Below are 22244 nucleotides of genomic sequence, written 5' to 3'. Positions count from 1 at the left end.
CAATAAAAGAGAAAAGGCTGCTCCATTCAAAAGTGCTGTCTCTCTTTTGCTTCCTCTCTTCCTCTTTCAAACTTTAATTCACTAAGACTCACAGGTAGGGTTCATTTTTTCCCTTTTTACAATCATTTTCAATGTAAATTTTCAAAATTTACCACTACCCATGTAAATTTTTTGTTCTATTTCATTGCATTTGAACACATGATTTGTGTTTATGTTAACAACTGACAAGAAAACTAACGAACAACACTCATACAGAGCGAGAGATAAGATAATGAGACGTAGATCATTGATATGGTAGGAAGAAGCTAAGTGGAAGTAGAATAATAAGAAATGTTGATGATATCTTGAGGCCTAGAAGGAGGATGAGTTTTGTTTCTCAATCTTAATTGAAGGTACTCCTTGTAGAGGAAGCCTCTGTATTTTGGTGCCTCATCAATGTCCGTACTGAAATCTGGCAATGGCTCCACCCACTTATCTCCTCCAATGTTGTAGAAAAATGCAAAAGAGTGACGCTCTCTCCCTGCCTGCCTCACCACCCGGTGGCTCGCGCTCTTATACCTATCGTTGCTCAGTACCTTCAAGCAACAAATATGATTCAAAATTCAAATTCGACGGGTCCGTCAACAAAGTATAAAGCAGCTGCATTTACCTGAACGACGTCTCCGACGTTGACGACGAGCGTGGTTTGGTCGGGAGTTATTGGAATCCATTGATCGACGTCGGTTTTTAGCTCAAGGCCTCCAACTTCATCTTGGAACACGAAGGTGATGCAATTCACATCCTTATGTTCCCTAACACCAATATTTTCAACCTCGCTTGCACAAGGGTATCTGAATGTCGACATTAAATCCCACCTCCTGTTTGTTAATTAATCATTAAACCCACACTAAACTTAATTAATTAAGATTATCATAGATTAATGACAAGTTTGAATTTCAAATTCAACTCACCTGTCGTTGTTGTATTCACTAAGGAAATTTGGTGGAAGGCCTAAGCAATCGTTTATGATGCTTTCTACAATTGAAGCTGTCTTCACAAAGCTTGAGAACAACTCCTTCAGGACGCAGCTGCAATACACAAAAGGGTATCCAAAGAACATCAAAATTTGAATTCTGGAACTTGAAAGAAGGCAAGAAGTTGAAGAAAAACCTGAAGCCTTGAGGATTGGAGGGGAAGACATTGAAGGTTGAATCAGGAGGAAACATGAGAAAGAATTCATTTTTATCAGGAGAATGGGGGGGCGGGCGGCCATAGCCGGCCGGCAGAGGAGCGCTGGGCTGAGGGCTGGCCTCAAGCTTACGATCCAAAGGGTATCCAAAAAACTCCTTTGATCGCCCAAGTGCTTTGGCCATAAGCTCAACGGGAACGCCATGGTTCACCACCTGAAAAAAACCCAAGTCAGAGCAAGCTTTTCCAATTATTTCAATTGCCTTCTTCTTTCCACCTTCATCTCCTTCTGTGAAAAATGGAGAAAGATCGGCTGTGGGGATTCCTGAGTTGACCATTTTAATTCTCACTTGTTATTGTTTGAGGGCTTTTCATTTAATTTGAAGGGATTTGATGGATGGTGTTCTTTTGCATCAAAATATTTTTAAAACCTTAACTTCTTGGCTGCTTTGATGCAACCAAAATTTATGCAGGCTTGTTCATATGATATTTGTATAATTATAGGCCACTTGCTTAGCAACTAGTTGAGTAAATTTATAATTTTTGTGATATTATTATTCTCTCACCCTTCCCTTTGTCATTATCGTCAGGTTTAGTCTACTCTTTAATTTGTTCGTTTGATTTTACTCGAATTTTCTAATTTATTTATACTTTGAATTTTCGATGGAGATTTATCGTTACCATCATTGAGAGTCGGAGAATACATATAAGGAACATCAAATTACTTTCATACCAATTTCTCTATCTTATTGTTCTCTCTGAATACGTAGAGGAGAGTTAATCTAGATAAGAGGCAGATAGATGACTATTTGAGCAAAGGATTATTGTTAGCACTCCATTAAAAGATTTGTTTAATGGATTGATGAAAAAAAAAGCTTGGAAGCAAAATTGTGCATGGAAGAGCACTTAATACATGCTCTGGCTCTGGTTCAGGAACAGCAGCCATGGCAAGAACAGAACCAAAGGTCACCTTAGCAGTGAAGCTTTGGGAGGTATGACAAAAATACAATTAATAACATATGGTATTAAAGGGGGAATCCAAATAACTTTACACACCAAAATAGTTTCTCCAATGTTAGCATTAGAACGAAGCATAAGATAAAAACCATAATATCCTCAACAATCTATATATTAGAGAGTAATTAAGGAAACGCGGATGAAGGAAACTAAAGGGCTCTTAAGGAGAAAGTAGGGTCGAGTTGAAATGCCTGACCAACTGAACTTACAGACCATTACCCACTGGAAGAAGGCTACCACAAGAAACGATCAACATTCTCCTTTACCACCTGATACTTGAGCAACTATTACAGAAATGACCCATGTGGAGAGATGCAGCAAACTTCACTCGTCGTCTAGTCATCATCTTCGTCATCACCTGCGTCATTCTCATCGTCTTGGTCGTCATCATCCTCTTCAGAGTCATCGTCTTCCTTTCCCTGCAAAGAAGCAATAGCAAAAAATAAATTATAATCTACACGCAAAAGATTACAGAACAGCCATTTAGTGAACTATGAGACAACATCCAAGCCTAACGAATTAGCTGGCCTTAATCAGGAGTTTAGAAAAGGCCCGTAAAACTATTGTTCTTCACCTCTTCATTAGATTCTTCTTCCTCTAATTCATCTTCATCAGCCTCCTGTATCACAGTACAATAACCGTCAGAGAAAATAGCCATGTGTGCTGAGAAGAGGAAAACCAATGAAGCAGATAGAATCATACATTATTGAAGTAGGATAAAGGGTTAGGCCACAAGTCCTCCTTGATAATTTCTGCAACCTGCAACCCAAAGAGGATTTCAGAACATAGCATTTATTTTAAAGTGAAAGGGCAGTCATCACAAAGATTATAGTATTCCTCTTTTTGGAATTGGGAAAAATTGTGTATGTATGTGTGTTTTGGTCAGCGCCTGCCTCTGAGAGATGCAAACGCCATATTAAAAAAAAAGAACTTTTTGTGGGGGAGATCTCTATATGCACAATATTTTCATCTTACCTCATCATGAAAGTCATCAATATCTTTCTGTTCTGTATCGCTAAACCAGCTAAAAAAGCTGCACCCAAAACAGGAAAAAGTGTACTACTAGTGAGGTCATGTAAAAAAAAAAAAAAAAAAAAAAAAAAAAAAAGATTCCAGGCATTTTCTTCATTTCATGCACAGGAGGTATGTCACTTGGAAATGCATTCTTCGATAATAATAATAATATAGCTGAGTATACGATATAAGAGAATTGAGCAACAAAAAGTTTTCGACATTTTCCTTCCATGTTGAAGCTTTTCAATATACTTCAAAAGTTTAAAAATCCTTTTCCACAGAGAAGTAAATTCCAGCCCAATTTCTCCAGATCTACAAACCCAATGAAGAGTAGTACAGCCAAATTTCAGTGCTCAGAAAATAAGAAAGTAAACTATAGCCAATCAACCAATCAGACAGATGTATCATCCAACAAAAAGGCTTCCTTTTCCCCATCATGAGATGTTTCTAATTGTCACGATCTTGCAGAACTAAAAATGAGAAATAAACTTTTGATCTTTGTCTTTACTTGATTTGAAACCTTAGTATTGAGGTACTAGAAAAAGACTTGTGGCATACACTTGATAAACCACCTCATTTTTCAGAACTTAAAGTCCTCTGGCCATTTGCTTTTTATTATCAACTTATATCCTAGAATCTCTTGATGGCCATTGAATCTAAAGTCAGGTAAACTGAATGATAGTTGTTTCCTCATAAATTAAAGACGACTTCGTATGACAAACAAACTAGCATAAAATAGATAGGGCAGTGACGGTGCTTTCACAAATAACCACAATTTTTTCCTTTAAAAAAATGGTGATTATTGATAAACAGGTTTTAACAACCAACCTTTCCTCAACCTGAGGCCGTTTGTTCCCTTTCTTCTCATGGTTAAACCCATTAGGTATGCCCTTCAGATATGTAGAGTACAGCAAACAGTTAGTGAAAATAATTGGACTAACTAATACAAGTACTTATCCGGGAAAAAAACCCTCACCATTCCCTCTTTCCATTTTATCGATGTAGCATTAACTTTCCTTGTTCCTTCATCAAGAAAGGTGAAGGTCTTCGTCAGCTTTGTCTCTTCAAAATAAGGGTTGGTGTTGAAGTTCTGTAGAATCAAAGAAACAAAAGAAATACTCGTAAAGATGTTCATTGATTGAAAATTTGTAATAGAATATAAGGAACCAAGTGCAAGAAATCACTATAAGAAAAAATAAAAACAAAATATAGGAACAGAACATGAAAGGGCAAGCTAAAGGAATGATCGAACTCACAAAAGTAATTGAGTAACCCGATTTGACATCTTTGAAATCTTCCACTTCCAGGGAGGTCAGATGTTTGAATATCTAACAAAGACAAAGCAACAAACAACATTTCAAAGGACATTTAGACCCGAGGTACTATAACAAAATTATGGGGCTCAAAATCAGTTTCACTATTAAAATTAAGCATTTTACTTGCATTTCCATTTACAACTTTGAAAACTCAAAACAAATTAACTAAAAAAAAAAAAAGAGTCAAGCCAAACCTTCTGGTCCTCTTCAGTCAAAAGTTCACAAAGAGCAGGATGACTTAAGAACTGCAAGATGAGGAAGAAACAGTTACTTTTTTCTATAGGAAACAAAGAGAATGTAACAGTTGTGAAACTCTTCAGCATGACAACAAGGTCATAATCAGTTCAAAGAAGTCATGTTTGAGAGGATAATACTAACAGCTGTTAACCAGAAGTCAGGAATTGATTTGATGATCTCATTCCGCTTATCGTAGACAGGTTTTCGTACTTCATTATACTTCTGCTCCACTTCCAAGACTTTGTCACTGGCCTCCTCATTGATCTTGAAGATCAAACCAAATGAACAGCAAGATTATAAAATAGTAGTTATTTCAAATTTAATGGAAAATTTTAATTAATTGTAAAATATACATCAATCTTAATCTAGCTGTGACACTGTGACTATATAATTAAGTATGCACCCTATCAATAAGATACCAGCATTCTGCACTATTAGAAGTCAAAAGGCATGTACAGGGACAGGAAAAACAGGAAAACACAACCATAGGTTACAACCACGACTTTAGGGTTGCAGGTGTAATTCAAGATGAACATTTATCGCAATTCATTTTGTTTAATTGTTAGGGAACCTGCAGAAATGTATTTTAAGTCATAACACGCACAATGAACAAAACCACTCAACCATAAGATGTATAAGAACGAACAATCAGATTTCCCAAGAGCAGGCAAAAGGAATTGAACGTCGGCATTGACGTTCTTCAGCGAACCTATAAAAAAGACTCAAGCTTTCGGTCTCAAATTGAAGTATAATTAGAAGACGTGCCCCGATCAATTGAGTTAGATACAAGGCACAAACTCAACTGAGCACAAAAAAACAAGATAGTTCACAAGCTAGGCTTCTAGCTTCGCTTCATTGTCCTCCTCGTAAACATTAAACACAGGGGCCACCAAAAGAAAATACCAGATGGAACGATATTAGGAATCGAATCAGTACCTTCTCGAGCTCGTCTTGAATTTCCTGCAACTTCTCGATGGATATTACGAGTTTCTCATCGATGACCTCCGAATTGTCGTCTTCGCCCTTTTCAGAGAGCTTAGCCTTCTTGCCCTTATCAGCAACCATCTTGTTCGGCAAAAACCGGTAAAACCCACTGTCTAAAACCCTGGGACTGGTCCTGGAGCTCTCTTCGCTGGGGACTGAGATTATTGTCAATAAGAGAGAATACACATTAGGGTTTTGGGAGCTTAAATCCGCTCCGATTACAGAATCTCGGGTCCAGTACGTTCACCAATCAACTTCTGCCAGGAAATCATATGTACCACTAAATCAACGAATTTGTGTTGACCGATGCTTCACAATTCCCTCTATTCTTATTCTTATTCTTAGTCAATACAATTATGTCATAATTTAATCCCTTAAATCTCTTGAATATTGGAGTGATTTGTTTTTAAAAAAATAAAAATATTTTCCTTTTTTAAAAAAAAAAATAAATACAACCTTGTTGCGTACATCCAGCTCAAGTGTATAGCCAACATCAATCTAAATGCAGGATAAGCTTACCTACGAATGAGACTTGCACAAGAAACACGTTTAATAATGTTTAAATGATTACAACTTTTAAGTATTGCGGAGGTGAGTATAATATTTATAAGTGCATCTGGGTGTGAGGAGAGCCTCGTTATTTACTAGAATGGATAAGTTAACACTTTAAACTTGCTAGCATTTGTATCTTCGAGTATCATGTGATATCCCTCTTGTGGAGCAGCAGTGTCTTCACCATTGCTCGGCTATCTTAGTTCTTGGCAAGGTGCCTAGTGTCACAATCTTTCTCTTAGTATTTGTTCTAACCCAGTGATAAGTCAGCACAGTGAAAGTCAAATTTTGTAGACATTTTTAATGCACAATTGAGCCTCGAGTGAGAGAAATAATTTAAAAAATGTGGGCGAAAAAATGAGTTGAAAACAATTAAAAAGAAAGTAATGTTATAGGCTAAAAGCGAATAAACAACAACTTGGATAGGAAAAATTAACCACTAGTCACATCTTCTTATAGTATATTTTGGGGCAGATACCTTAACATTGGCATGAGAAGAATAGTAAAGACCCAACACACATGAACAATAAGTAATGAACAATAAGTAAAGGGGGTTTGGAACGAATATGCAGTCATGGGCAACGCACCATATACAAGCATGATCGAGACATTCAACACGTGACTACAGAAAACATGCATTGAACAAGCATAACTGTGATACGTGGAGGATGAGACGATGATACAACCCAACCCAATAAAATCGTATTCTCTCATAAGCCCATGACCTTTCCAAGAGCCCACATTCATTTTCATTCCAACTACACAAATAATTGCATGAAGTTATTAAAGAAACATGGATCCATTGATGTGTAATTACAGAAATGGAAATTTAAAGATGAAGGGGAAAGAGAGGAAGAGGCCTCAACATCCCTCCATTCTAAATGGTTCAAATGAAGCCACTAATCACTATCTACCGTTCTTTTTAGCTTTCAGATGAGGTATTAATCCAACCTCCAATTTGGTGTCCTTCACAACATTCCTTCACTGGACCATGTCCTTCAATTTTGTTATTCATCAGCAAGAGGCTCAAGGTTTCTGTTTTTTTCTTTTGAATTTGAGCTAATTTAATGCTATATACATCTCTCTCTCTCTCTCTCTCTCTCTCTCTCTCTCTCTCTCATGTGCACTTATAACTTATTTTACCTACTTCTTTGTATTACTTCGTTGTCACATCATGCACATGGGTTTACAAACTCTCATCTCTCTTTACTGTTTGTATAGATGAAATTTGAAGTTATGTGACATATTCTTGCTTGGAAAGTGTGTTAGCATCCAAACATGTAAACTTCTTATTTTTTTTGTATACAGTAACTTGCTCCTTCAGTGGCAAACATCACATATTCTCCATGGACCAATCCCAACTCTTCTTAATTTTGTTTCACTATGTGTTGTCATTCATCTATAAACAATGCTTCTGCAGTACCTTTTTCAACTTCAACCTGTCAGATACGGGGAGGAACGAAACATTCTTTACAAGGGTCTGGAAACTTCTTCCTAACAGACGCATTTATAAACTTTGAGGGGAAGCCCAAATAGGACAATATCTGCTAGCGGTAGGCTTAGGTCGTTACAAAGGGCATTAGGGTCAGACACCGGGCGATGTGCCAGCGAGGAGGCTGAGCCCCGAAGGGGTGGACATGAGGCGATGTGCCAGCAAAGACGCTAGGTCCCAAAGGGGGTGGACTGGGGGATCCCACATCGATTGGAGAAGGTAACGAGTGTCACTTTGGTTGGGGAGGAGAACGAAGCATTCTTATAAGGGTGTGGAAACCTCTCCCTAGTAGACGCATTTTAAAAACTTTGAGGGGAAGCTCGAAAGGAAAACCACTGCCTCATCTTTTTACTTGGAGCTCAATAAATTCACTTCTCGTACGTCAAAGTCGCTGCTTTTTCCTCCTCAAAGTTGGATGGATGGTCTTGACTGATTGAATTGGACGAACATGAGCAAAAGATGGCTAGAGATGAAGTAAGTTTCAATGTGGGGTGGAGGGAGCTGTTGGATGAATGGTTTGTTATCCAAACAAGGCTGCAATGGATCAATCTTGTCATGCCTGCCATCTGCTTTGATCACATAGCTTTTCAGATAGATATATGCTTGTAAAGCTGAACAGTAATATGTTTTGTTATTATCCAATAATTTGATTTGCTGTAAGGCTTATGGATTTGCCAAAATCCCAACCCAGTTTCTGTGGAGTGCAAGAGAAGGAAAAGACCAATGGGATCCACCATAGCAGTGAGATGGTTGCAGAATTTAATGCTGCCAACCCAACTTGTTCCACCTTATATTTTCCTCTGTACCATCACATAATTACCTGAAATCGTCCAATCCAAACATAAGTACACGGTTCTTTCTCTTGAATTTTGATTTTTGATGTTACAGACCACGAGGGTCTTGTCCCTACAGCCTCTACTTGTCACTTGCAACGTATCTTATCAAGCTATTTGTTCAAGAATTTGTGAGCGTTTGAAGATTAATTAACAGTGCTCATAGTTTTGATCCATTTAACTCTCATTTCATAAGGTGCTTGTTCTCGATCTTTCTTGAGATTTTTTATAGAGCAAAAAGATCTCAAGGGATTTTTTCCCCACTTGAACATAATGTCTGAACCAGATTTACTGGTGAAGTGTTATGTAATTTCCATGTCATACAGACATAACAATTCTGTCGTGTCGAATGTGTATATAAAGCTTAACGACAGATATGCTGAAAGAGTAGGCAGTAGTTAGGGACATTCAACGATGTATTGCTTTGTTGGGCACGCATAACCTGTAGGCCCTTCACTTTCCTTTTATCTTTTTTGGAAGAATAATGAAGCTACATGGCCACCTTAAAAGGTCGTGGCTTTGTTCCAAAAAGTATCTCTCAGTTCAGAACTAAAAAACGAAACATGCAACACCAAAATGGCTGTGAGTCAATGAATCATAAACAAAAATACAAGTAGGGTGACTTTTGTTGCCAGGTAAATGTTCCTCTTTGACCTTACTGACTTTGCAAATCAAGATTGTCTCATTTTCAAAGGCTAGATCATGTGCTTATCCATTATGCATAAACTACAAGGGTGTAAAGTAGAACTCCTCTGCACATTCAGAAAAGAGTAGTGGTGTTTAACAATGAGATAGTGACAGTTTTGTGTAAGCAGAGACATAATTTGATAGGAGAATCATAATGTTCCACTATGATCTCAGCTCAGCCTGTCGCGTTACTAGCCATCATGGTTGAGTCCAATCTTGGGAAACGTCTAGAATCAGAATTCAACTTATCGATATTTCTGTATGCAGGTTCAGCTATGCTGACTGACTTGTGACTTTTGCAGCCTAACAGTCCAGTAGGGTGACTTTTGTGCAAATCCTTGTCCAATACCGTGGCTTTAGTCCTGGCTGTGACTTTCTTTTCATCATAGTCTGCAACAGATGAGAAATCAGCTGCACTGGCAGTGACTGCACTCCACTCAATGCTGCCTTCACTTGGCTCATAAGCTGTCATGGAGCTTGGTATAACATCTGAAGTCTGTCTTGTGAATGGCTTTCCATTGCTTCCAGATAAGTTTTCGATCTCGAACAGATCGGAACTTGCATCGCTCCCTATATCTTCAATCATTGGATCGGTTCTTGGAGCAGTTTGAGTGGCCTTAGCTTTTGGAATGGCATCCCATTTTAGAACAGACAGCTTCCTCTCTAGATTCTTAGCCACTAAGTCTTCCTTATCCAACTTGTTTGAGCCGAATACTTCAATGGATTTTCTAGGATCTTCATCCTTGATCTTTGAAAAGTTTTGCAACTGAGAGCTTGAAACTGGAAATATAATCTCTTCTTCTCTAGTTGACCCACCTGAAATTGAACTTTTTGGTTTTTGTTTTACAAAATTCACTGTTTGAAACTTGATTCTGGCATCCACGATGACAGGAATTTGTTCGTTCCTGGAAGCTTCTTTTCTGACATCACTGCCTTGCAATCCTCTTTGGTCATACATATTCCTATGGACAAGAATAGATTTTTTATCAGAACAGGACCTGTTGCAGGTAAGGTTGACCAGCAGGCTTCTTCCTTTTGTCTTATTTTGGGTGTTCTGAGATGAAAAGGTAGCTTGGCTGTTCCAACTTGATTCAGAAGACACACTTGGAGCTCCTGGTCTGCTCTTTTGTCTCCTGGACTGCACATCAGGTCGTTGTTCTTTCTTCTTTGCCTGGTTGCTACCACAATTCTCAACAACTCTTGTGCTGTCATCTTCCAGTTTCATGCCATAGTACCTTTCAGCTCTGAACACTCCAATCTCTTCTTCTGCAGTGATGGTCGTCTTCTTCATGTTTTTGGAGAAGGAAGGGTTTTGGTTTGAGGTGATAGCAGAAGGAAGTTGATGGTGTTCAAGATATGAAGAGATGAAAACCTTGGGAAGATGGGTTTTGCACTCACTGTCCATAGTTCACACAAAACGCAGGAAGATGTAAAAACGAACAAGAAGCAAGTAAAGAATGGACAAAGACCAGTGCTGAGGATGTATCTTTGGAGATTTCAAAGCAAAGACAAGCTTTTCAAGAAGTAAAGAGATGAGAAGGAAAGGAAGTGAATAAGGCAAAGAAGGCTGCAGATTTGCGTGGCAAGTTGGAAAGGAGTTCCCATCTTAAGTAGGCTTCTTCCAAGGATTGGATCATAGATACCCAAAAGAAGAAGGGACCTACTTGGGTGAGTTAGATGGGGCACTTGATTTGACTTTCATCAACACCCAATAACCATTAACTATAGCAGTTGATATGGTTCTGTAAACTGAATAGAAGTTCTCCCAACTGTTTCAGATGAGCTTTTATAAACACAAACACTGTTATGCATGCACATCCATATCATTGTTGCGATTATCAACTTTGAAACTGAAAAGTTAGTTAGTTAGTTGTCTTCAATTCTATGCTTAAAAGCCACATGGTACGCTCTTTCAGTTTCAAAGGATTGCAAGAAGAATTCAATTTTCCCCTGGGGGTTCACATTTTGTTCTTGCAAATTTCCAGACCTTTAAACCAGCTGATGAACGAGATGGTCCTTATGAAAAATAAATAGTTTGGCGCCTTGGACCAACTCGGCCATCTCCACAATCATAGTATGATAAAACTTCAGAGTTTCCATTGACAAACGACCTTTACTTAAAACTTTCACCATGAAAAGGATATTGAAGGATATTGTTGAAATAGTGTTGGTTTTCAATTATAAACTTCCAAAATCTATCTATGCATGCATGAACAATCCAAAAAACATAAACAAAAGACATATATGACATCTGTGAATCATACATATGTTGTTTTCCTCCTTTCACTTCCATTTTTGTTCCTTCATTTATGATTTTTCTTCTTAATGCCAACTCCCAAATTAATTTTGTTCCATGAATTTAACGACAAGAGATCCCACAATTATGTTGATATAATTTAAACCAACTGTATGGTTCAGAAGGGTAATTTAAACCAACTTAAACTAAATAAAAAAGCTGTCGGGTGGGAAGTAAAATGTGTTACTCTCAAAGGTAAGAAGGGTAATTTTCTTGAAGGAAAAGCACAAAATATGAGGCCAAGAGAATTACAAGATAAATATTCTGTAGTGAAAAGTTTTATACTGAGATTAGAGTAGTAGGATAATTGAACACAAGTCTAGTAGTCTGTTTAAGTTGTTATGCTTCAACGAGCATCTAAAGAACATTCATAATTGTCCTGCAATTGCGGCCTGTGATTTACCGAAGGCCCTTGCCAAGCCTTCCTATTTAATGACGTTTCCAACTCATTTTCCACCATAAAGTTCTTTAATTCGTTGCTATCATGCTGCACCCTTCCAGTAATTTCCAGGCAAATGCCATTGCTTACCGTTCTGTTTGAGTTTCTGGGTTTGGTGGATTTCTCTCTGGGGCCTGGATCTAAGAAGACGGGATGTATTTGAAGAGATGGGTTTGGTTTAATCCTGTTCACTTCTCTTTCATCTGGTGGCCGCAAGATACTGTTGCGCGATTCAAGTTCAGAAGTATCATCTTCATTCAAAAGAACCTACAGAAGGTCAAATCCAAAATTCATTAACCCAAAATCAAGATAGAGAGAACAAAATGCAGTGGGAACTAGGAGAAGCTAACTTCCCAATAATACATTTCAGTGCAAGGGTTGGTGGTCTATCCATATGTTGTTGGCTAGAACTAAAACATAATTAATCATTTGGTAGAAAATATCAAGTCAATAATAAAGGATGATTACCTTGCGGCCAACCAAGTCAAAGGTTACAACCACTTTGTTTCGTTTAGCTCGCTCAGCCTCTTCAATTTCCTCTTGTTTCTTTCTCAAAAGTTCCTTTTCCTGAAACCAAAATAATAATAATAATGATAAACTTTCCAGTCAATTTTCTTTTCTCTTCAAAATAATTTGCCAGTCAAATTTTCCCGTTAAAATTCAGTACCTCGTTAGACAACCAGTTGTTGCCCTCAATCTGGTAATAATCACTTTGATCATCAATTACAGATGTCCTTGCAGCAGAGTTTCTGTCATATTCAACTAACCTTTTGGCATAAGCTTCAGCGGCTGCTTCAGCATCTGAAAGTGGGGTAAAACCTTCATCCATACCAGCATACGTGCTCCCTTCTCTCAGAACAAGGGAACCACAAAAACTGCATGGCCCTTCTCCCTCTTGCTCACATACAATCTTGCCACATGATAAACAATTGCTTACTAGCCTATGACGACGAGCTTGGCATGAACATGGTTTTCCTTGCTGGAACACAAATGATCCTTTGGCAGCTTCAGCCAGAGAAACAGCTTTGGCAGCCTTCTTCTTTTTGGAAGTACCCTGATTCCCTTTACCAGACAATGGGTTGCGAGTGTCCGATGAAACCTGGTTTTCCACCTTACTAGAGCTTGCGACCTTCTTTGGTTCTATCTCTTTACTGGAGATAGAAATGGTTTTTGGTGTTTTAACAGGTTTCTTGGATCCGCCAAAAGAACCTTCATGGGAGGGTGGCTTGACATATGCGTGTAAGTTTGACGTTGGAACATCCAATGTTTTGCTGCAGGGGTCAGAGTAGCCTCGCAGGCGTAAATACTCATCTATCACACTTTTCCCAACTTCCTGACCTATGATGTTCTGCAGAAAAGTAAATCCAAAGATTGAACACCAATTCATTTTAAAAGAGAAGTCATACGATCCAACAATCAGATAACCAACTTGCACCTCTCCTTTTCCCTTACCCATGTTTTGATTGGAACAAGTAACTAAAACCCCTATGTTTACAAGAAAGTTTTAATTTATTTAACAAAGAAATAACAGTGCTCAGCGCAAGAAGTCAATCTTGTAGCGAGGAATTTTCTAAAATAAGCATCTTGCAATTACCAAAATCATAAGTTCACAGTTTATACGATATTTGCATGCAAATTTATAATTACATGAAAGAGTGGTTAGAGAGAAAGAAAGGGGAAACAGAAACTTAATAACAACGTTATTCTTTTTGGAAGGGGTGTGAGTGACTTTGGACATAAAATTTAAGACAAGCTCAGAAGGTAGTGACCTTAGGGATCTTACTTCCAGTTTCACCTGAGAAGGTTACATATAAGCAAAAGCTTGAATACATGCATGCATCAAAGATCTTTCTTCAGCCCAATTTGCACAAATGAAGGACTTAAAGTAGTCTCAATTTTATAGCATCTAATATTTTTGTTTCAAAATATTGCACCTTCTAAACGGAAAAGAAGTTTGGATTATACTGGCCTAGATTCAAGAAGCAGTTGCATAAACTGGACGAGAAACACATTGCAACCATCATTACTTAAACTTCAGACTAAAAACATGGATGAGAAGTTGACTCCAAGTTGCCCTAACTTCAGGAGATATACAATGAGGGAGATCAACCTAAAAGGACAGGTTCATTTCACTAGTAATTCAATTGAATAATCCATAAGAACTGTATTGATTTTTCAATTTGATTCCGCAAGAAAGAAATAAATTACTTGCAGCATCTTAAACTGAAATCGTTCGCACATTATGTCAGCCTTACTTAACCTTGAAATATTTTGGGGAACAAAATAAAGAGATGTTAAGAGAAGCCATGAGCAAAACATGGGGTGGAAGTTAATATCTTCACACACCATGAATGAACGAACTGAGCTGAGTATACACCTCAAATCCTCAAATATCAAGAACTAACATATATTTCTTAATATCATCACTGTTAAAAACAAGATACTAAATTCGTTTTCCTCCATCAAAACAAACAAAATTCAATAGAAAGCCAAAGATTGCTGAAAAACTTCATTTGGGAATCCAAGCATGGATCGTGATGAATTGGCCAATCGTCAACATTTCACTTTCCGATCTAAATGTCACAATTTCGCATCAGTGAAATAATAATCCATAAAGTTCTCAAGGCGACGAAGCGAGACTCCTAATACAGCGACAATATCTAAAGCCAGACGCGAAATTTATTGATAGAAACAAATCAATCATTCAGATAATTGAAAAAGAGAAAGCCAAGAGAAGAAACTTACATCAAGGTACTCTTTAGCGTCTTGGGGCTGGGCGAGCTCACAATACGAGACCAATCCCGAAATCATATCCTTATCAAGACCCCAACCAGTTTCCATCTTCTTGCAGAGATCGTCCAACGCCTTCTCCAGCCACTGTCCTGACGTCGCCATTGTTCTCTCTACGACGAAAACCCAAGCGACTGATCAGCCAAGTTACAAGCCTCGAAACTATGAGATGAGAACGACGATTGGTAATCCAGAGTTACGCGCACCACATTTATTTTGATACACACGCATTTAAAATCTTGCCACGTGTAAGGAAAGTGGGTTCCGTCCCTCTTGATCAGTTCAGGCTTCATCCTCCTCGTTTTTCATCCATTTCCACTTCAGTTTCATTTACAGCATCCTCCTGTTAAAACCCTAAATCCCAACTGTGATTAATTTAACCTAATGCTCATTTCGGCCACCGTCCGCTGGAAAAACTCGACTGGAGCTTCGAAGTAAGTAACTCTTTTCTTCTACTCTAAGTTATTGGTGCTTTTGTCAATTTCGACCTTTATGAATGACTAATCTCGGAGGAAGATGAAAACAGAGAGATACGACGCCAACATCTCCTTCCCTAGTTTGCATAGTTTTTCAGAAACTAATGGAGTTTGTTGGTTACTGCTCTATATTGTGCATAATGATCAACCCTTAGAATTCCTTAAGATTTGTGAGAAAACAATCTTAAGAGCTTTGTGTTCATATATCAATTCCTTTATTGAGAATGAATCGAGCATTGCAGCCAAAACATGTAGCTGCTGTAATAAGATATCAAAATGATCCCCTTAAAGCACTCAAAATGTTCAACCAAGTGAAAACAGAAGATGGTTTCAAGCACACATTGGTAACGTATAAGTGCATGATTGAGAAGCTTGGGCTTCATGGAGAGTTTGAAGCCATGGAGGATGTGCTTGCTGAAATGAGGAAGAATGTCGACAATAAAATGCTTGAAGGAGTTTATATTGGAATTATGAGGGACTATGGAAGGAAAGGAAAGATTCAAGAAGCTGTGAATGTGTTCGAAAGGATGGATTTTTATGACTGTGTGCCATCGGTTCAATCATATAATGTAATCATGAACATTTTAGTTGACTACGGGTATTTCAATCAAGCTCACAAAGTGTATATGAGGATGAAAGATATTGGAATTCTTCCCGATGTTTATACTCACACAATTAGGATAAAGTCTTTTTGTAGAACTGGTAGGCCGAGTGCTGCACTAAGGCTGCTTAATAACATGCCTGGCCAGGGATGTGAATTCAATGCTGTTTCATATTGTGCTGTGATCGGTGGCTATTATGAAGAGAACTGCCAAATTGAGGCGTATCATTTGTTCCACGAAATGCTCCAGCAAGGTATTTGTCCTGATATTTTAACATTCAATAAGCTCATCCATGTTCTTTGTAAGAAGGGTAATGTTCAAGAAAGTGAAAAACTCTTCAACAAGGTCCTGAAGAGGGGAGTGTGCCCAAATCTGTTCACATTCAATATCTTCATTCAGGGTCTTTGTAGAAAAGGTGCAATAGATGAGGCTGCTAGATTGTTGGAGAGTATCATATCAGAAGGTCTAACTCCCGATGTAGTTTCGTATAACACACTAATTTGTGGCTTCTGTAAACATTCGAAGCTAGTAGAAGCAGAGTGTTATTTGCGTAAAATGGTGAATAATGGGTTTGAGCCCAATGAATTTACCTATAATACAATTATTGATGGATTTTGCAAGATGGGTATGATGCCAAATGCAGATAAAATTCTCCGTGATGCAATGTTTAAGGGGTTCGTGCCTGATGAATTCACCTATAGCTCTTTAATTAATGGATTATGCAATGATGGAGATATGAACCGAGCCATGGCTGTATTTAATGAGGCAATGGAAAAAGGATTTAAGCATAGCATTATTCTCTATAATACACTAGTAAAAGGGTTGTCCCAGCAGGGACTTGTTTTGCAGGCCTTGCAGCTGATGAAAGATATGCTGGAGCATGGTTGTAGCCCTGATATTTGGACTTACAATCTAGTTGTGAATGCGCTGTGCAAGATGGGTTGTCTATCTGATGCCAGTGAATTTCTGAACGATGCAATTGCCAAAGGTTGTATTCCTGATATATTTACCTTTAATACATTGATTGATGGTTACTGTAAACACCTTAACTTGGACAAAGCCATTGAGACTTTAGACACAATGTTGAGTCATGGTATAACTCCTGATGTGATTACATATAACACGCTCTTAAATGGCCTTTGCAAGGCAAAAAAGCTAAACAATGTGGTGGACACTTTTAAAGCGATGCTCGAGAAGGGGTGTATACCGAACATAATTACCTACAACACATTGATTGAAAGTTTTTGTAAAGCTCGAAAAGTTGGCGAAGCAATGGACTGGTTTGAGGAGATGAAAACTAGAGGCTTGAACCCAGATATTGTTACCCTTTGCACCTTGATTTGTGGGTTATGCAGTAATGGATTGCTGGAGAAAGCTTATCAGCTATTTGTGAAAATAGAAAAAGAATACAAATTCTCATATTCAACGGCTATATTCAACATTATGATCAATGCCTTTTGTGAAAAGTTAAATGTCAGTATGGCAGAGAGGCTCTTTCATAAGATGGGTGGCTGTGGCTGTGCTCCAGACAGTTACACCTATCGTGTCATGATAGATACATACTGCAAAACAGGGAACATTGACCCTGCACAAACTTTTCTCCTGGAAAATATCAATAAAGGATTGGTTCCATCATTTACAACCTGTGGAAGGGTTCTGAACTGTCTTTGTGTGAAGCACAGATTAAGTGAGGCAGTGGGTATTATAAACCTTATGGTGCAGAATGGCATTGTTCCGGAAGAAGTGAACTCAATTTTTGAAGCTGACAAGAAGGAAGTAGCTGCACCTAAAATTGTTGTGGAGCATCTAATGAAGAAGTCCCATATCACATACTATAGTTATGAACTGTTGTATGATGGAATTCGGGATAGAAAGTTGGATAAGAAAAAGTTGTTGGACAAGAAAAAGTTCAAGAGAAGCCCTTCCCTAGGTCCAGGGAAGGGGCATTTGAATCTTCATAGACCTATATAAAAGATAATAATGTAAGTAGAAGTTATTAGATCTCACATTCAATACAGAAAAGGTCTATGCAGTGTTTCATACCTATCCACCAAATCGATTCTTATTAACTTATGTTTTGCTAGTTCTGTTAGATGATATAAGGTGTCTTCCTTTGGGTGCTACTTCTTTCTAGGGACAGTGAATCGTCTTGGAAATCCACAAAGATTGATTGCCTACAGTTTCATAAATAGCAAGGCATCCAGTTATGTGTAGAAGCACAGGTGAGAAGGTATAGAATCTGCAGACGATGTCTAAGGATAATTGTGCATTTTACTATTGAAAATGTATAGAGGGAAAGAGTGATCCCTAAATCAGGAACAAATATTGGTCGGAATTAAAATATGGTACGATTTTTGGTATCATTCTCTTTGTTACTTTGCACAAATTATAATGAATAAACAAGTTTTGAGCAATACCAGCTCGAGTCAATATAGTAGAATTTTGGTATCATTCATAATCATTATCTTCAAACATATTTCAAACCAACAAATGGCTACGCTAAACTTTCATGACTACGTGTTAGAAAAAAAAAAAAAAAAAAAAAAAGAAAAAAAACTACGTTAAAACTTTCAAAATTTGTACGTGTGGGAATTTCAACATCCCCCCAAAAAGCCTAGAATGCAATTACTTGTAGGACGCTGTGAAGATACGCATCCTTGGCATCTGTCAATCTACAGAAGACTAGTACTTGAAGATTTACAGATATTTCGCCTTCTCAATTGATCCACAGAATTCTCATATTTGGTTCTCAAAAGAACAAAACAAGTCTACAAAAATCAGGAAAACCCTGATTAGTATAACGTGTTGCAGTGTGGCCCTCTATTATTTCATTCCTTACTAGAAATACAATGATCACACGACAGAGAAGTGGCCATGAAGTTGAACAAAGTAACAAAAGCAGTGAAGCCTTTCCTCTGAGAGTAGGAGTAAAGAAAAAGGCATAGATGGTAAAGGGTCGACTTTATTTGGCCAATGGTTGACTATCTTATAACAAGATATGTCGAGCAATGCCTTGAATAAACCATTACGCTAAAGTAATAGATCTCAAAGAGGGAAAAGGTAAAAGTCTTTAGACCTTACATCTATAGTCAATTTGAGTCACTTCCGGTATCCAGCCTGATCAGGAAGTCACGATGTCTGTTGCTTGCATTCCTGTCTTCTGATTTAAGGACCAAACATGAGGTACTGAGGTGGATATAGAACAAAAAGACTTCCTCTCTTATACCATATCACCGAGAAACTCATAAAAAAATATTCTAAAACTGACCAAGAGCCTTCCTTCTGGACTCAGCTTGTCCCACAAGTTTTTCTGAGATCTGTCATAATTATCAAAACTTACGGATTAGACCATGGGATGAAATCAGAATCAATAAGGTCAGCTAAACATCTTTTGCTGTTTTGCTAACTCTTCGAGTATTCATACTGCAGTTCATTGGTATTCATGCTAAGGACGTTCTAAATAAAATCAAGACATGCAAACAAAAACAAAAACAAAACAAAACAAAAAAAAGAAAAAAAGAGAAAAAGGGAAAATCCTTAGCTATAAGGACTTACCAACTATGAACAATAGCTTCTTACAGCAAGCTCCAACCAGGTTCCTTCGTCACTCCAGCTCCCTTCATAAGGCTTCTAACGTTCAGGACCTCTTCCCACAGGCCCATATCAGCACAGATGTTGGAAAGAGAGACATACGCCCCAGTGTCACTTGGCTTCAACTCCATCACCTTTCTTGCCGCTAGTTTTCCAAGTTCAATATCTCCATGTACTTTACAGGCAGCGAGAAGAGTTCCCCAAATGAGAGCATCAGGTTCAATAGGCATATTGTTAATCAGTTCTTCTGCCCTTTTCAGTTGCCCACACCGACCAAGAAGATCAACCATACAAGCATAATGTCGATGTCCCGGTTGTATACCATAGTCTTTCACCATCGAATTAAGGTGGAAATAAGCTTCATCCACCAAACCATTATGGCTACAAGCAGACAAAACCCCAACAAAGGTGACTGGATCAGGCTTGATTCCTTCTTTCTTCATAAGTTCATAGACACATAAAGCTTCAGCACCTTTCCCATGCTGGGCATAACTCACAATCATGGCTGTCCAACCTATCAAATCAGGCTTTCCAATCTGCTCAAATGCTTTGCAGCAGTCTTCTATACTTCCACATTTGGAGTATACCATTACTAGCGAACTCCCAACAGAAACATCTTTCTCCAAGCCTACTTTCGTAATGATTGCATGGAGTTGAGTCCCAATACCAGGCCTATTTAAAAGCGCAATTGCTCCCAGTATGGATGAGATTGAAAAGGGATCGATGGCTAAGCCAGCCTCCAGTAGATCTTGGAATAGCAAAATTGTCTCTTTGATGCACTTGTGTTGAGCATATCCTGAAACCAACGAAGAGCATGCAATATTATCTTTCTCGGGCAATGTTTCAAACACCCTCCGAGCCATCTCCAGGTTGCCGCATTTTGAGTACATAGTCACAAGCGAACCCCCAATTGCTACATCTTTGTCCAGACCCAAACGAACAGAATAACAATGAATCTCTCTGCCTATTTGAATAGAATGAAGAACAGAACATGCATTTAGGACTGTACTTAAAATCATATAATCAGGAACATATTCTTCAAACAACATTTCTCTAAATAATTGGATGCCCTCTTTTGCATAACCATGTTCTGAGAAACAGGACATCATCGATGCCCATGAAATATTGTCCTTCTTTGGCATGTTTTTAAAAACATGAAAAGCTTCCTCTAGATAGCCACATTTGGAATACATTGTGAAAAGAGCACTGCCGACAGAAATGTCAAATATTAATCCAGTTTTATGCGTGAAGCAGTGAATCTGTCTCCCAAAGGTAATACAGTCGGTCACACTCAAGACACTAGAGGTGCAAAATGTATCTGGTCCCATACTTTCACGTAACATTTTTTGGAACAATTCACTTGCTTTCTCTTTATCATTGTTCTGTGCAAATGAGGTAATCATAGCTGTCCAAGAACTGAGATTCCTTTTATTGTCCATCTCTCCGAAAACAGTCATAGAAAGATCAATAGCTCCTATTTTCGAATACATGTTAATTAAAGCAGCTCCCACCACCGCATGAGATGAAAAACCAGCTCTTAAAATCCAGGAGTGGAGTTGGATTGCTTCTTTTGTCATGGCTGGATTAGCACATGCAGTTAACACGCTAGTGACTGTATAGCTATTGATTTCCTCCCCCAATTTTCTCATATCTTTGAAAAACTTGAGGGCCATTAAGTAATCATTCTTCTGCACAAAACCAGATATTATGGCAGTCCATGAGACCACATTGCGAATGGGCATCCGCAAGAATATTTTAACAGCTTCATCCATTTCTCCACACTTGCTATACAAATCAATGAGGGCTGTCTCTACAAAAACATCTTCTCCGCCACATTTAATCACTTTCCCTTGAACTCTTTTCCCAAATTCAGGATGTTCAAGTGCAGCACACGCAGTTAGAACACTAGAAAACGTGAAACTATTAGGCTCCAAGAACCCATGACACATTGTGTTGTAAAGATCCAAAGCCATAAAATTCTCCCCATTCCTTACAGCTGCGGACACAATAGCATTCCAGCACACCACGTTCTCACAATCAACATCATGAAACACCCTTAGAGCATCCAGAAAACTAGAATCTTTTGCAAACAAATCGATCATCCCTGCTCGAACATAACCATTAACAAAAAACCCATTTCTCACAGCAAGTGAATAGACCTGCTTACCAAACATTGGGGCTTGAATGGCAGCACAAGCAGATAAAACACTCCCATACGTTATCTCGCTGGGTTCAAAACCCAGGAAATGCATCCTGCAAAATGTTCTCCACGAATCCAAATACATGAAGTTGTGGTTGAAACTGGAGATAAGGATATTCCAAGAAATGACATTTGGGTGGAGCATTGTATCAAACAGCTTGAGTGCATGGTCCAGAGAGTTAGACTTTGAGTAGCAATCCAGCAAAGAATTTGAAACATAGATATTGGAATGAAGAAGAGTTGCTCGGAGTAACTTGGCATGTAGAACTTTGGTGTTCCTCAAAGAGCATTTTCTGGATTTTACATAATCACTGAGCAACTGCGAAGGGTCGAAAAGAGGGTAAGTTTCAATTTTGGTGAAGGAAAAACTGGACGCATTGTCTACAGTAGCGACGGAGGAAATCAATCTACGTTGGGATAACAGTGTTTTATTTACGAAGGTTGGAATCCCAGTAAAATTCATTTGTGCTCATTTGGAGATAGGGAAGGAGTGTAACGACTTTGCATAGAGCGGGAAAAGAACGGAAGAGAAAACGGTTTATGAATGAATT

At 38.3% G+C, this 22244-nt stretch overlaps 6 protein-coding genes across 6 annotated transcripts; 1 reads left to right on the top strand and 5 right to left on the bottom strand.

The window, feature by feature from the left end:
* Positions 1-24: 24 nt before the first annotated feature.
* On the bottom strand, positions 25-2038 carry LOC111783456 (jasmonate-induced oxygenase 4). The gene is made up of 4 exons (XM_023664384.2): positions 1150-2038; positions 951-1067; positions 650-857; positions 25-575 (listed from the first exon to the last, which is right to left on the bottom strand). The coding sequence occupies exons 1-4, from the start codon at positions 1503-1505 to the stop codon at positions 306-308; spliced, it is 951 nt and encodes a 316-aa protein (XP_023520152.1). The 5' UTR covers positions 1506-2038; the 3' UTR covers positions 25-305.
* A 133-nt stretch (positions 2039-2171) lies between these two features.
* LOC111783662 (NAP1-related protein 1-like) lies at positions 2172-5974 on the bottom strand. The gene is made up of 10 exons (XM_087120807.1): positions 5688-5974; positions 4893-5015; positions 4709-4759; positions 4455-4526; positions 4175-4288; positions 4027-4088; positions 3160-3217; positions 2887-2943; positions 2759-2803; positions 2172-2603 (listed from the first exon to the last, which is right to left on the bottom strand). Exons 1-10 carry the CDS (start codon positions 5814-5816, stop codon positions 2520-2522), a joined length of 795 nt encoding a protein of 264 aa, XP_086976933.1. The 5' UTR covers positions 5817-5974; the 3' UTR covers positions 2172-2519.
* A 3323-nt stretch (positions 5975-9297) lies between these two features.
* On the bottom strand, positions 9298-11091 carry LOC111782963 (protein PHYTOCHROME KINASE SUBSTRATE 1-like). The gene has a single exon (XM_023663828.2). The coding sequence runs from the start codon at positions 10702-10704 to the stop codon at positions 9475-9477; it is 1230 nt and encodes a 409-aa protein (XP_023519596.1). The 5' UTR covers positions 10705-11091; the 3' UTR covers positions 9298-9474.
* A 687-nt stretch (positions 11092-11778) lies between these two features.
* LOC111782962 (transcription regulator/ zinc ion binding protein) lies at positions 11779-15058 on the bottom strand. Its single transcript, XM_023663827.2, has 4 exons — positions 14780-15058; positions 12702-13382; positions 12503-12601; positions 11779-12301 (listed from the first exon to the last, which is right to left on the bottom strand). The coding sequence occupies exons 1-4, from the start codon at positions 14927-14929 to the stop codon at positions 11942-11944; spliced, it is 1290 nt and encodes a 429-aa protein (XP_023519595.1). The 5' UTR covers positions 14930-15058; the 3' UTR covers positions 11779-11941.
* A 64-nt stretch (positions 15059-15122) lies between these two features.
* Positions 15123-18316, top strand: LOC111782961 (Pentatricopeptide repeat (PPR) superfamily protein). Its single transcript, XM_023663826.2, has 2 exons — positions 15123-17884; positions 18037-18316. The coding sequence occupies exon 1, from the start codon at positions 15525-15527 to the stop codon at positions 17871-17873; it is 2349 nt and encodes a 782-aa protein (XP_023519594.2). The 5' UTR covers positions 15123-15524; the 3' UTR covers positions 17874-17884; positions 18037-18316.
* Positions 18317-18848: 532 nt separating this feature from the next.
* Positions 18849-22226, bottom strand: OTP87 (pentatricopeptide (PPR) repeat-containing protein). The gene is made up of 2 exons (XM_023663489.2): positions 19458-22226; positions 18849-19219 (listed from the first exon to the last, which is right to left on the bottom strand). Exon 1 carries the CDS (start codon positions 22154-22156, stop codon positions 19478-19480), a length of 2679 nt encoding a protein of 892 aa, XP_023519257.1. The 5' UTR covers positions 22157-22226; the 3' UTR covers positions 18849-19219; positions 19458-19477.
* Between the last annotated feature and the right edge of the window lie 18 nt (positions 22227-22244).

This window comes from Cucurbita pepo, chromosome 20, assembly GCF_057944985.1.
Source record: "Cucurbita pepo subsp. pepo isolate OVF chromosome 20, ASM5794498v1, whole genome shotgun sequence".
In the NCBI taxonomy this organism is placed as follows: domain Eukaryota; kingdom Viridiplantae; phylum Streptophyta; class Magnoliopsida; order Cucurbitales; family Cucurbitaceae; genus Cucurbita; species Cucurbita pepo.
This window is presented reverse-complemented; position numbering and strand designations above follow the sequence as displayed.

Coding starts and splice junctions, on each gene's coding strand:
- LOC111783662 (XM_087120807.1), bottom strand. CDS start 5,816: ATGGTTGCTGATAAGGGCAAGAAGGCTAAGCTCTCTGAAAAGGGCGAA. Junction 4,760..4,892: donor CTGACTTCTGGTTAACAGCT/GTTAGTATTATC, acceptor CTCATCTTGCAG/TTCTTAAGTCATCCTGCTCT. Junction 3,218..4,026: donor CGGCCTCAGGTTGAGGAAAG/GTTGGTTGTTAA, acceptor TTTTGGGTGCAG/CTTTTTTAGCTGGTTTAGCG.
- LOC111782962 (XM_023663827.2), bottom strand. CDS start 14,929: ATGGCGACGTCAGGACAGTGGCTGGAGAAGGCGTTGGACGATCTCTGC. Junction 12,602..12,701: donor ACAACTGGTTGTCTAACGAG/GTACTGAATTTT, acceptor TTTTGGTTTCAG/GAAAAGGAACTTTTGAGAAA. Junction 12,302..12,502: donor TTGACTTGGTTGGCCGCAAG/GTAATCATCCTT, acceptor GACCTTCTGTAG/GTTCTTTTGAATGAAGATGA.
- OTP87 (XM_023663489.2), bottom strand. CDS start 22,156: ATGAATTTTACTGGGATTCCAACCTTCGTAAATAAAACACTGTTATCC.
- LOC111782961 (XM_023663826.2), top strand. CDS start 15,525: ATGAATCGAGCATTGCAGCCAAAACATGTAGCTGCTGTAATAAGATAT.
- LOC111782963 (XM_023663828.2), bottom strand. CDS start 10,704: ATGGACAGTGAGTGCAAAACCCATCTTCCCAAGGTTTTCATCTCTTCA.
- LOC111783456 (XM_023664384.2), bottom strand. CDS start 1,505: ATGGTCAACTCAGGAATCCCCACAGCCGATCTTTCTCCATTTTTCACA. Junction 1,068..1,149: donor TCCAATCCTCAAGGCTTCAG/GTTTTTCTTCAA, acceptor TGTGTATTGCAG/CTGCGTCCTGAAGGAGTTGT. Junction 576..649: donor ACGTCGGAGACGTCGTTCAG/GTAAATGCAGCT, acceptor TGTTGCTTGAAG/GTACTGAGCAACGATAGGTA.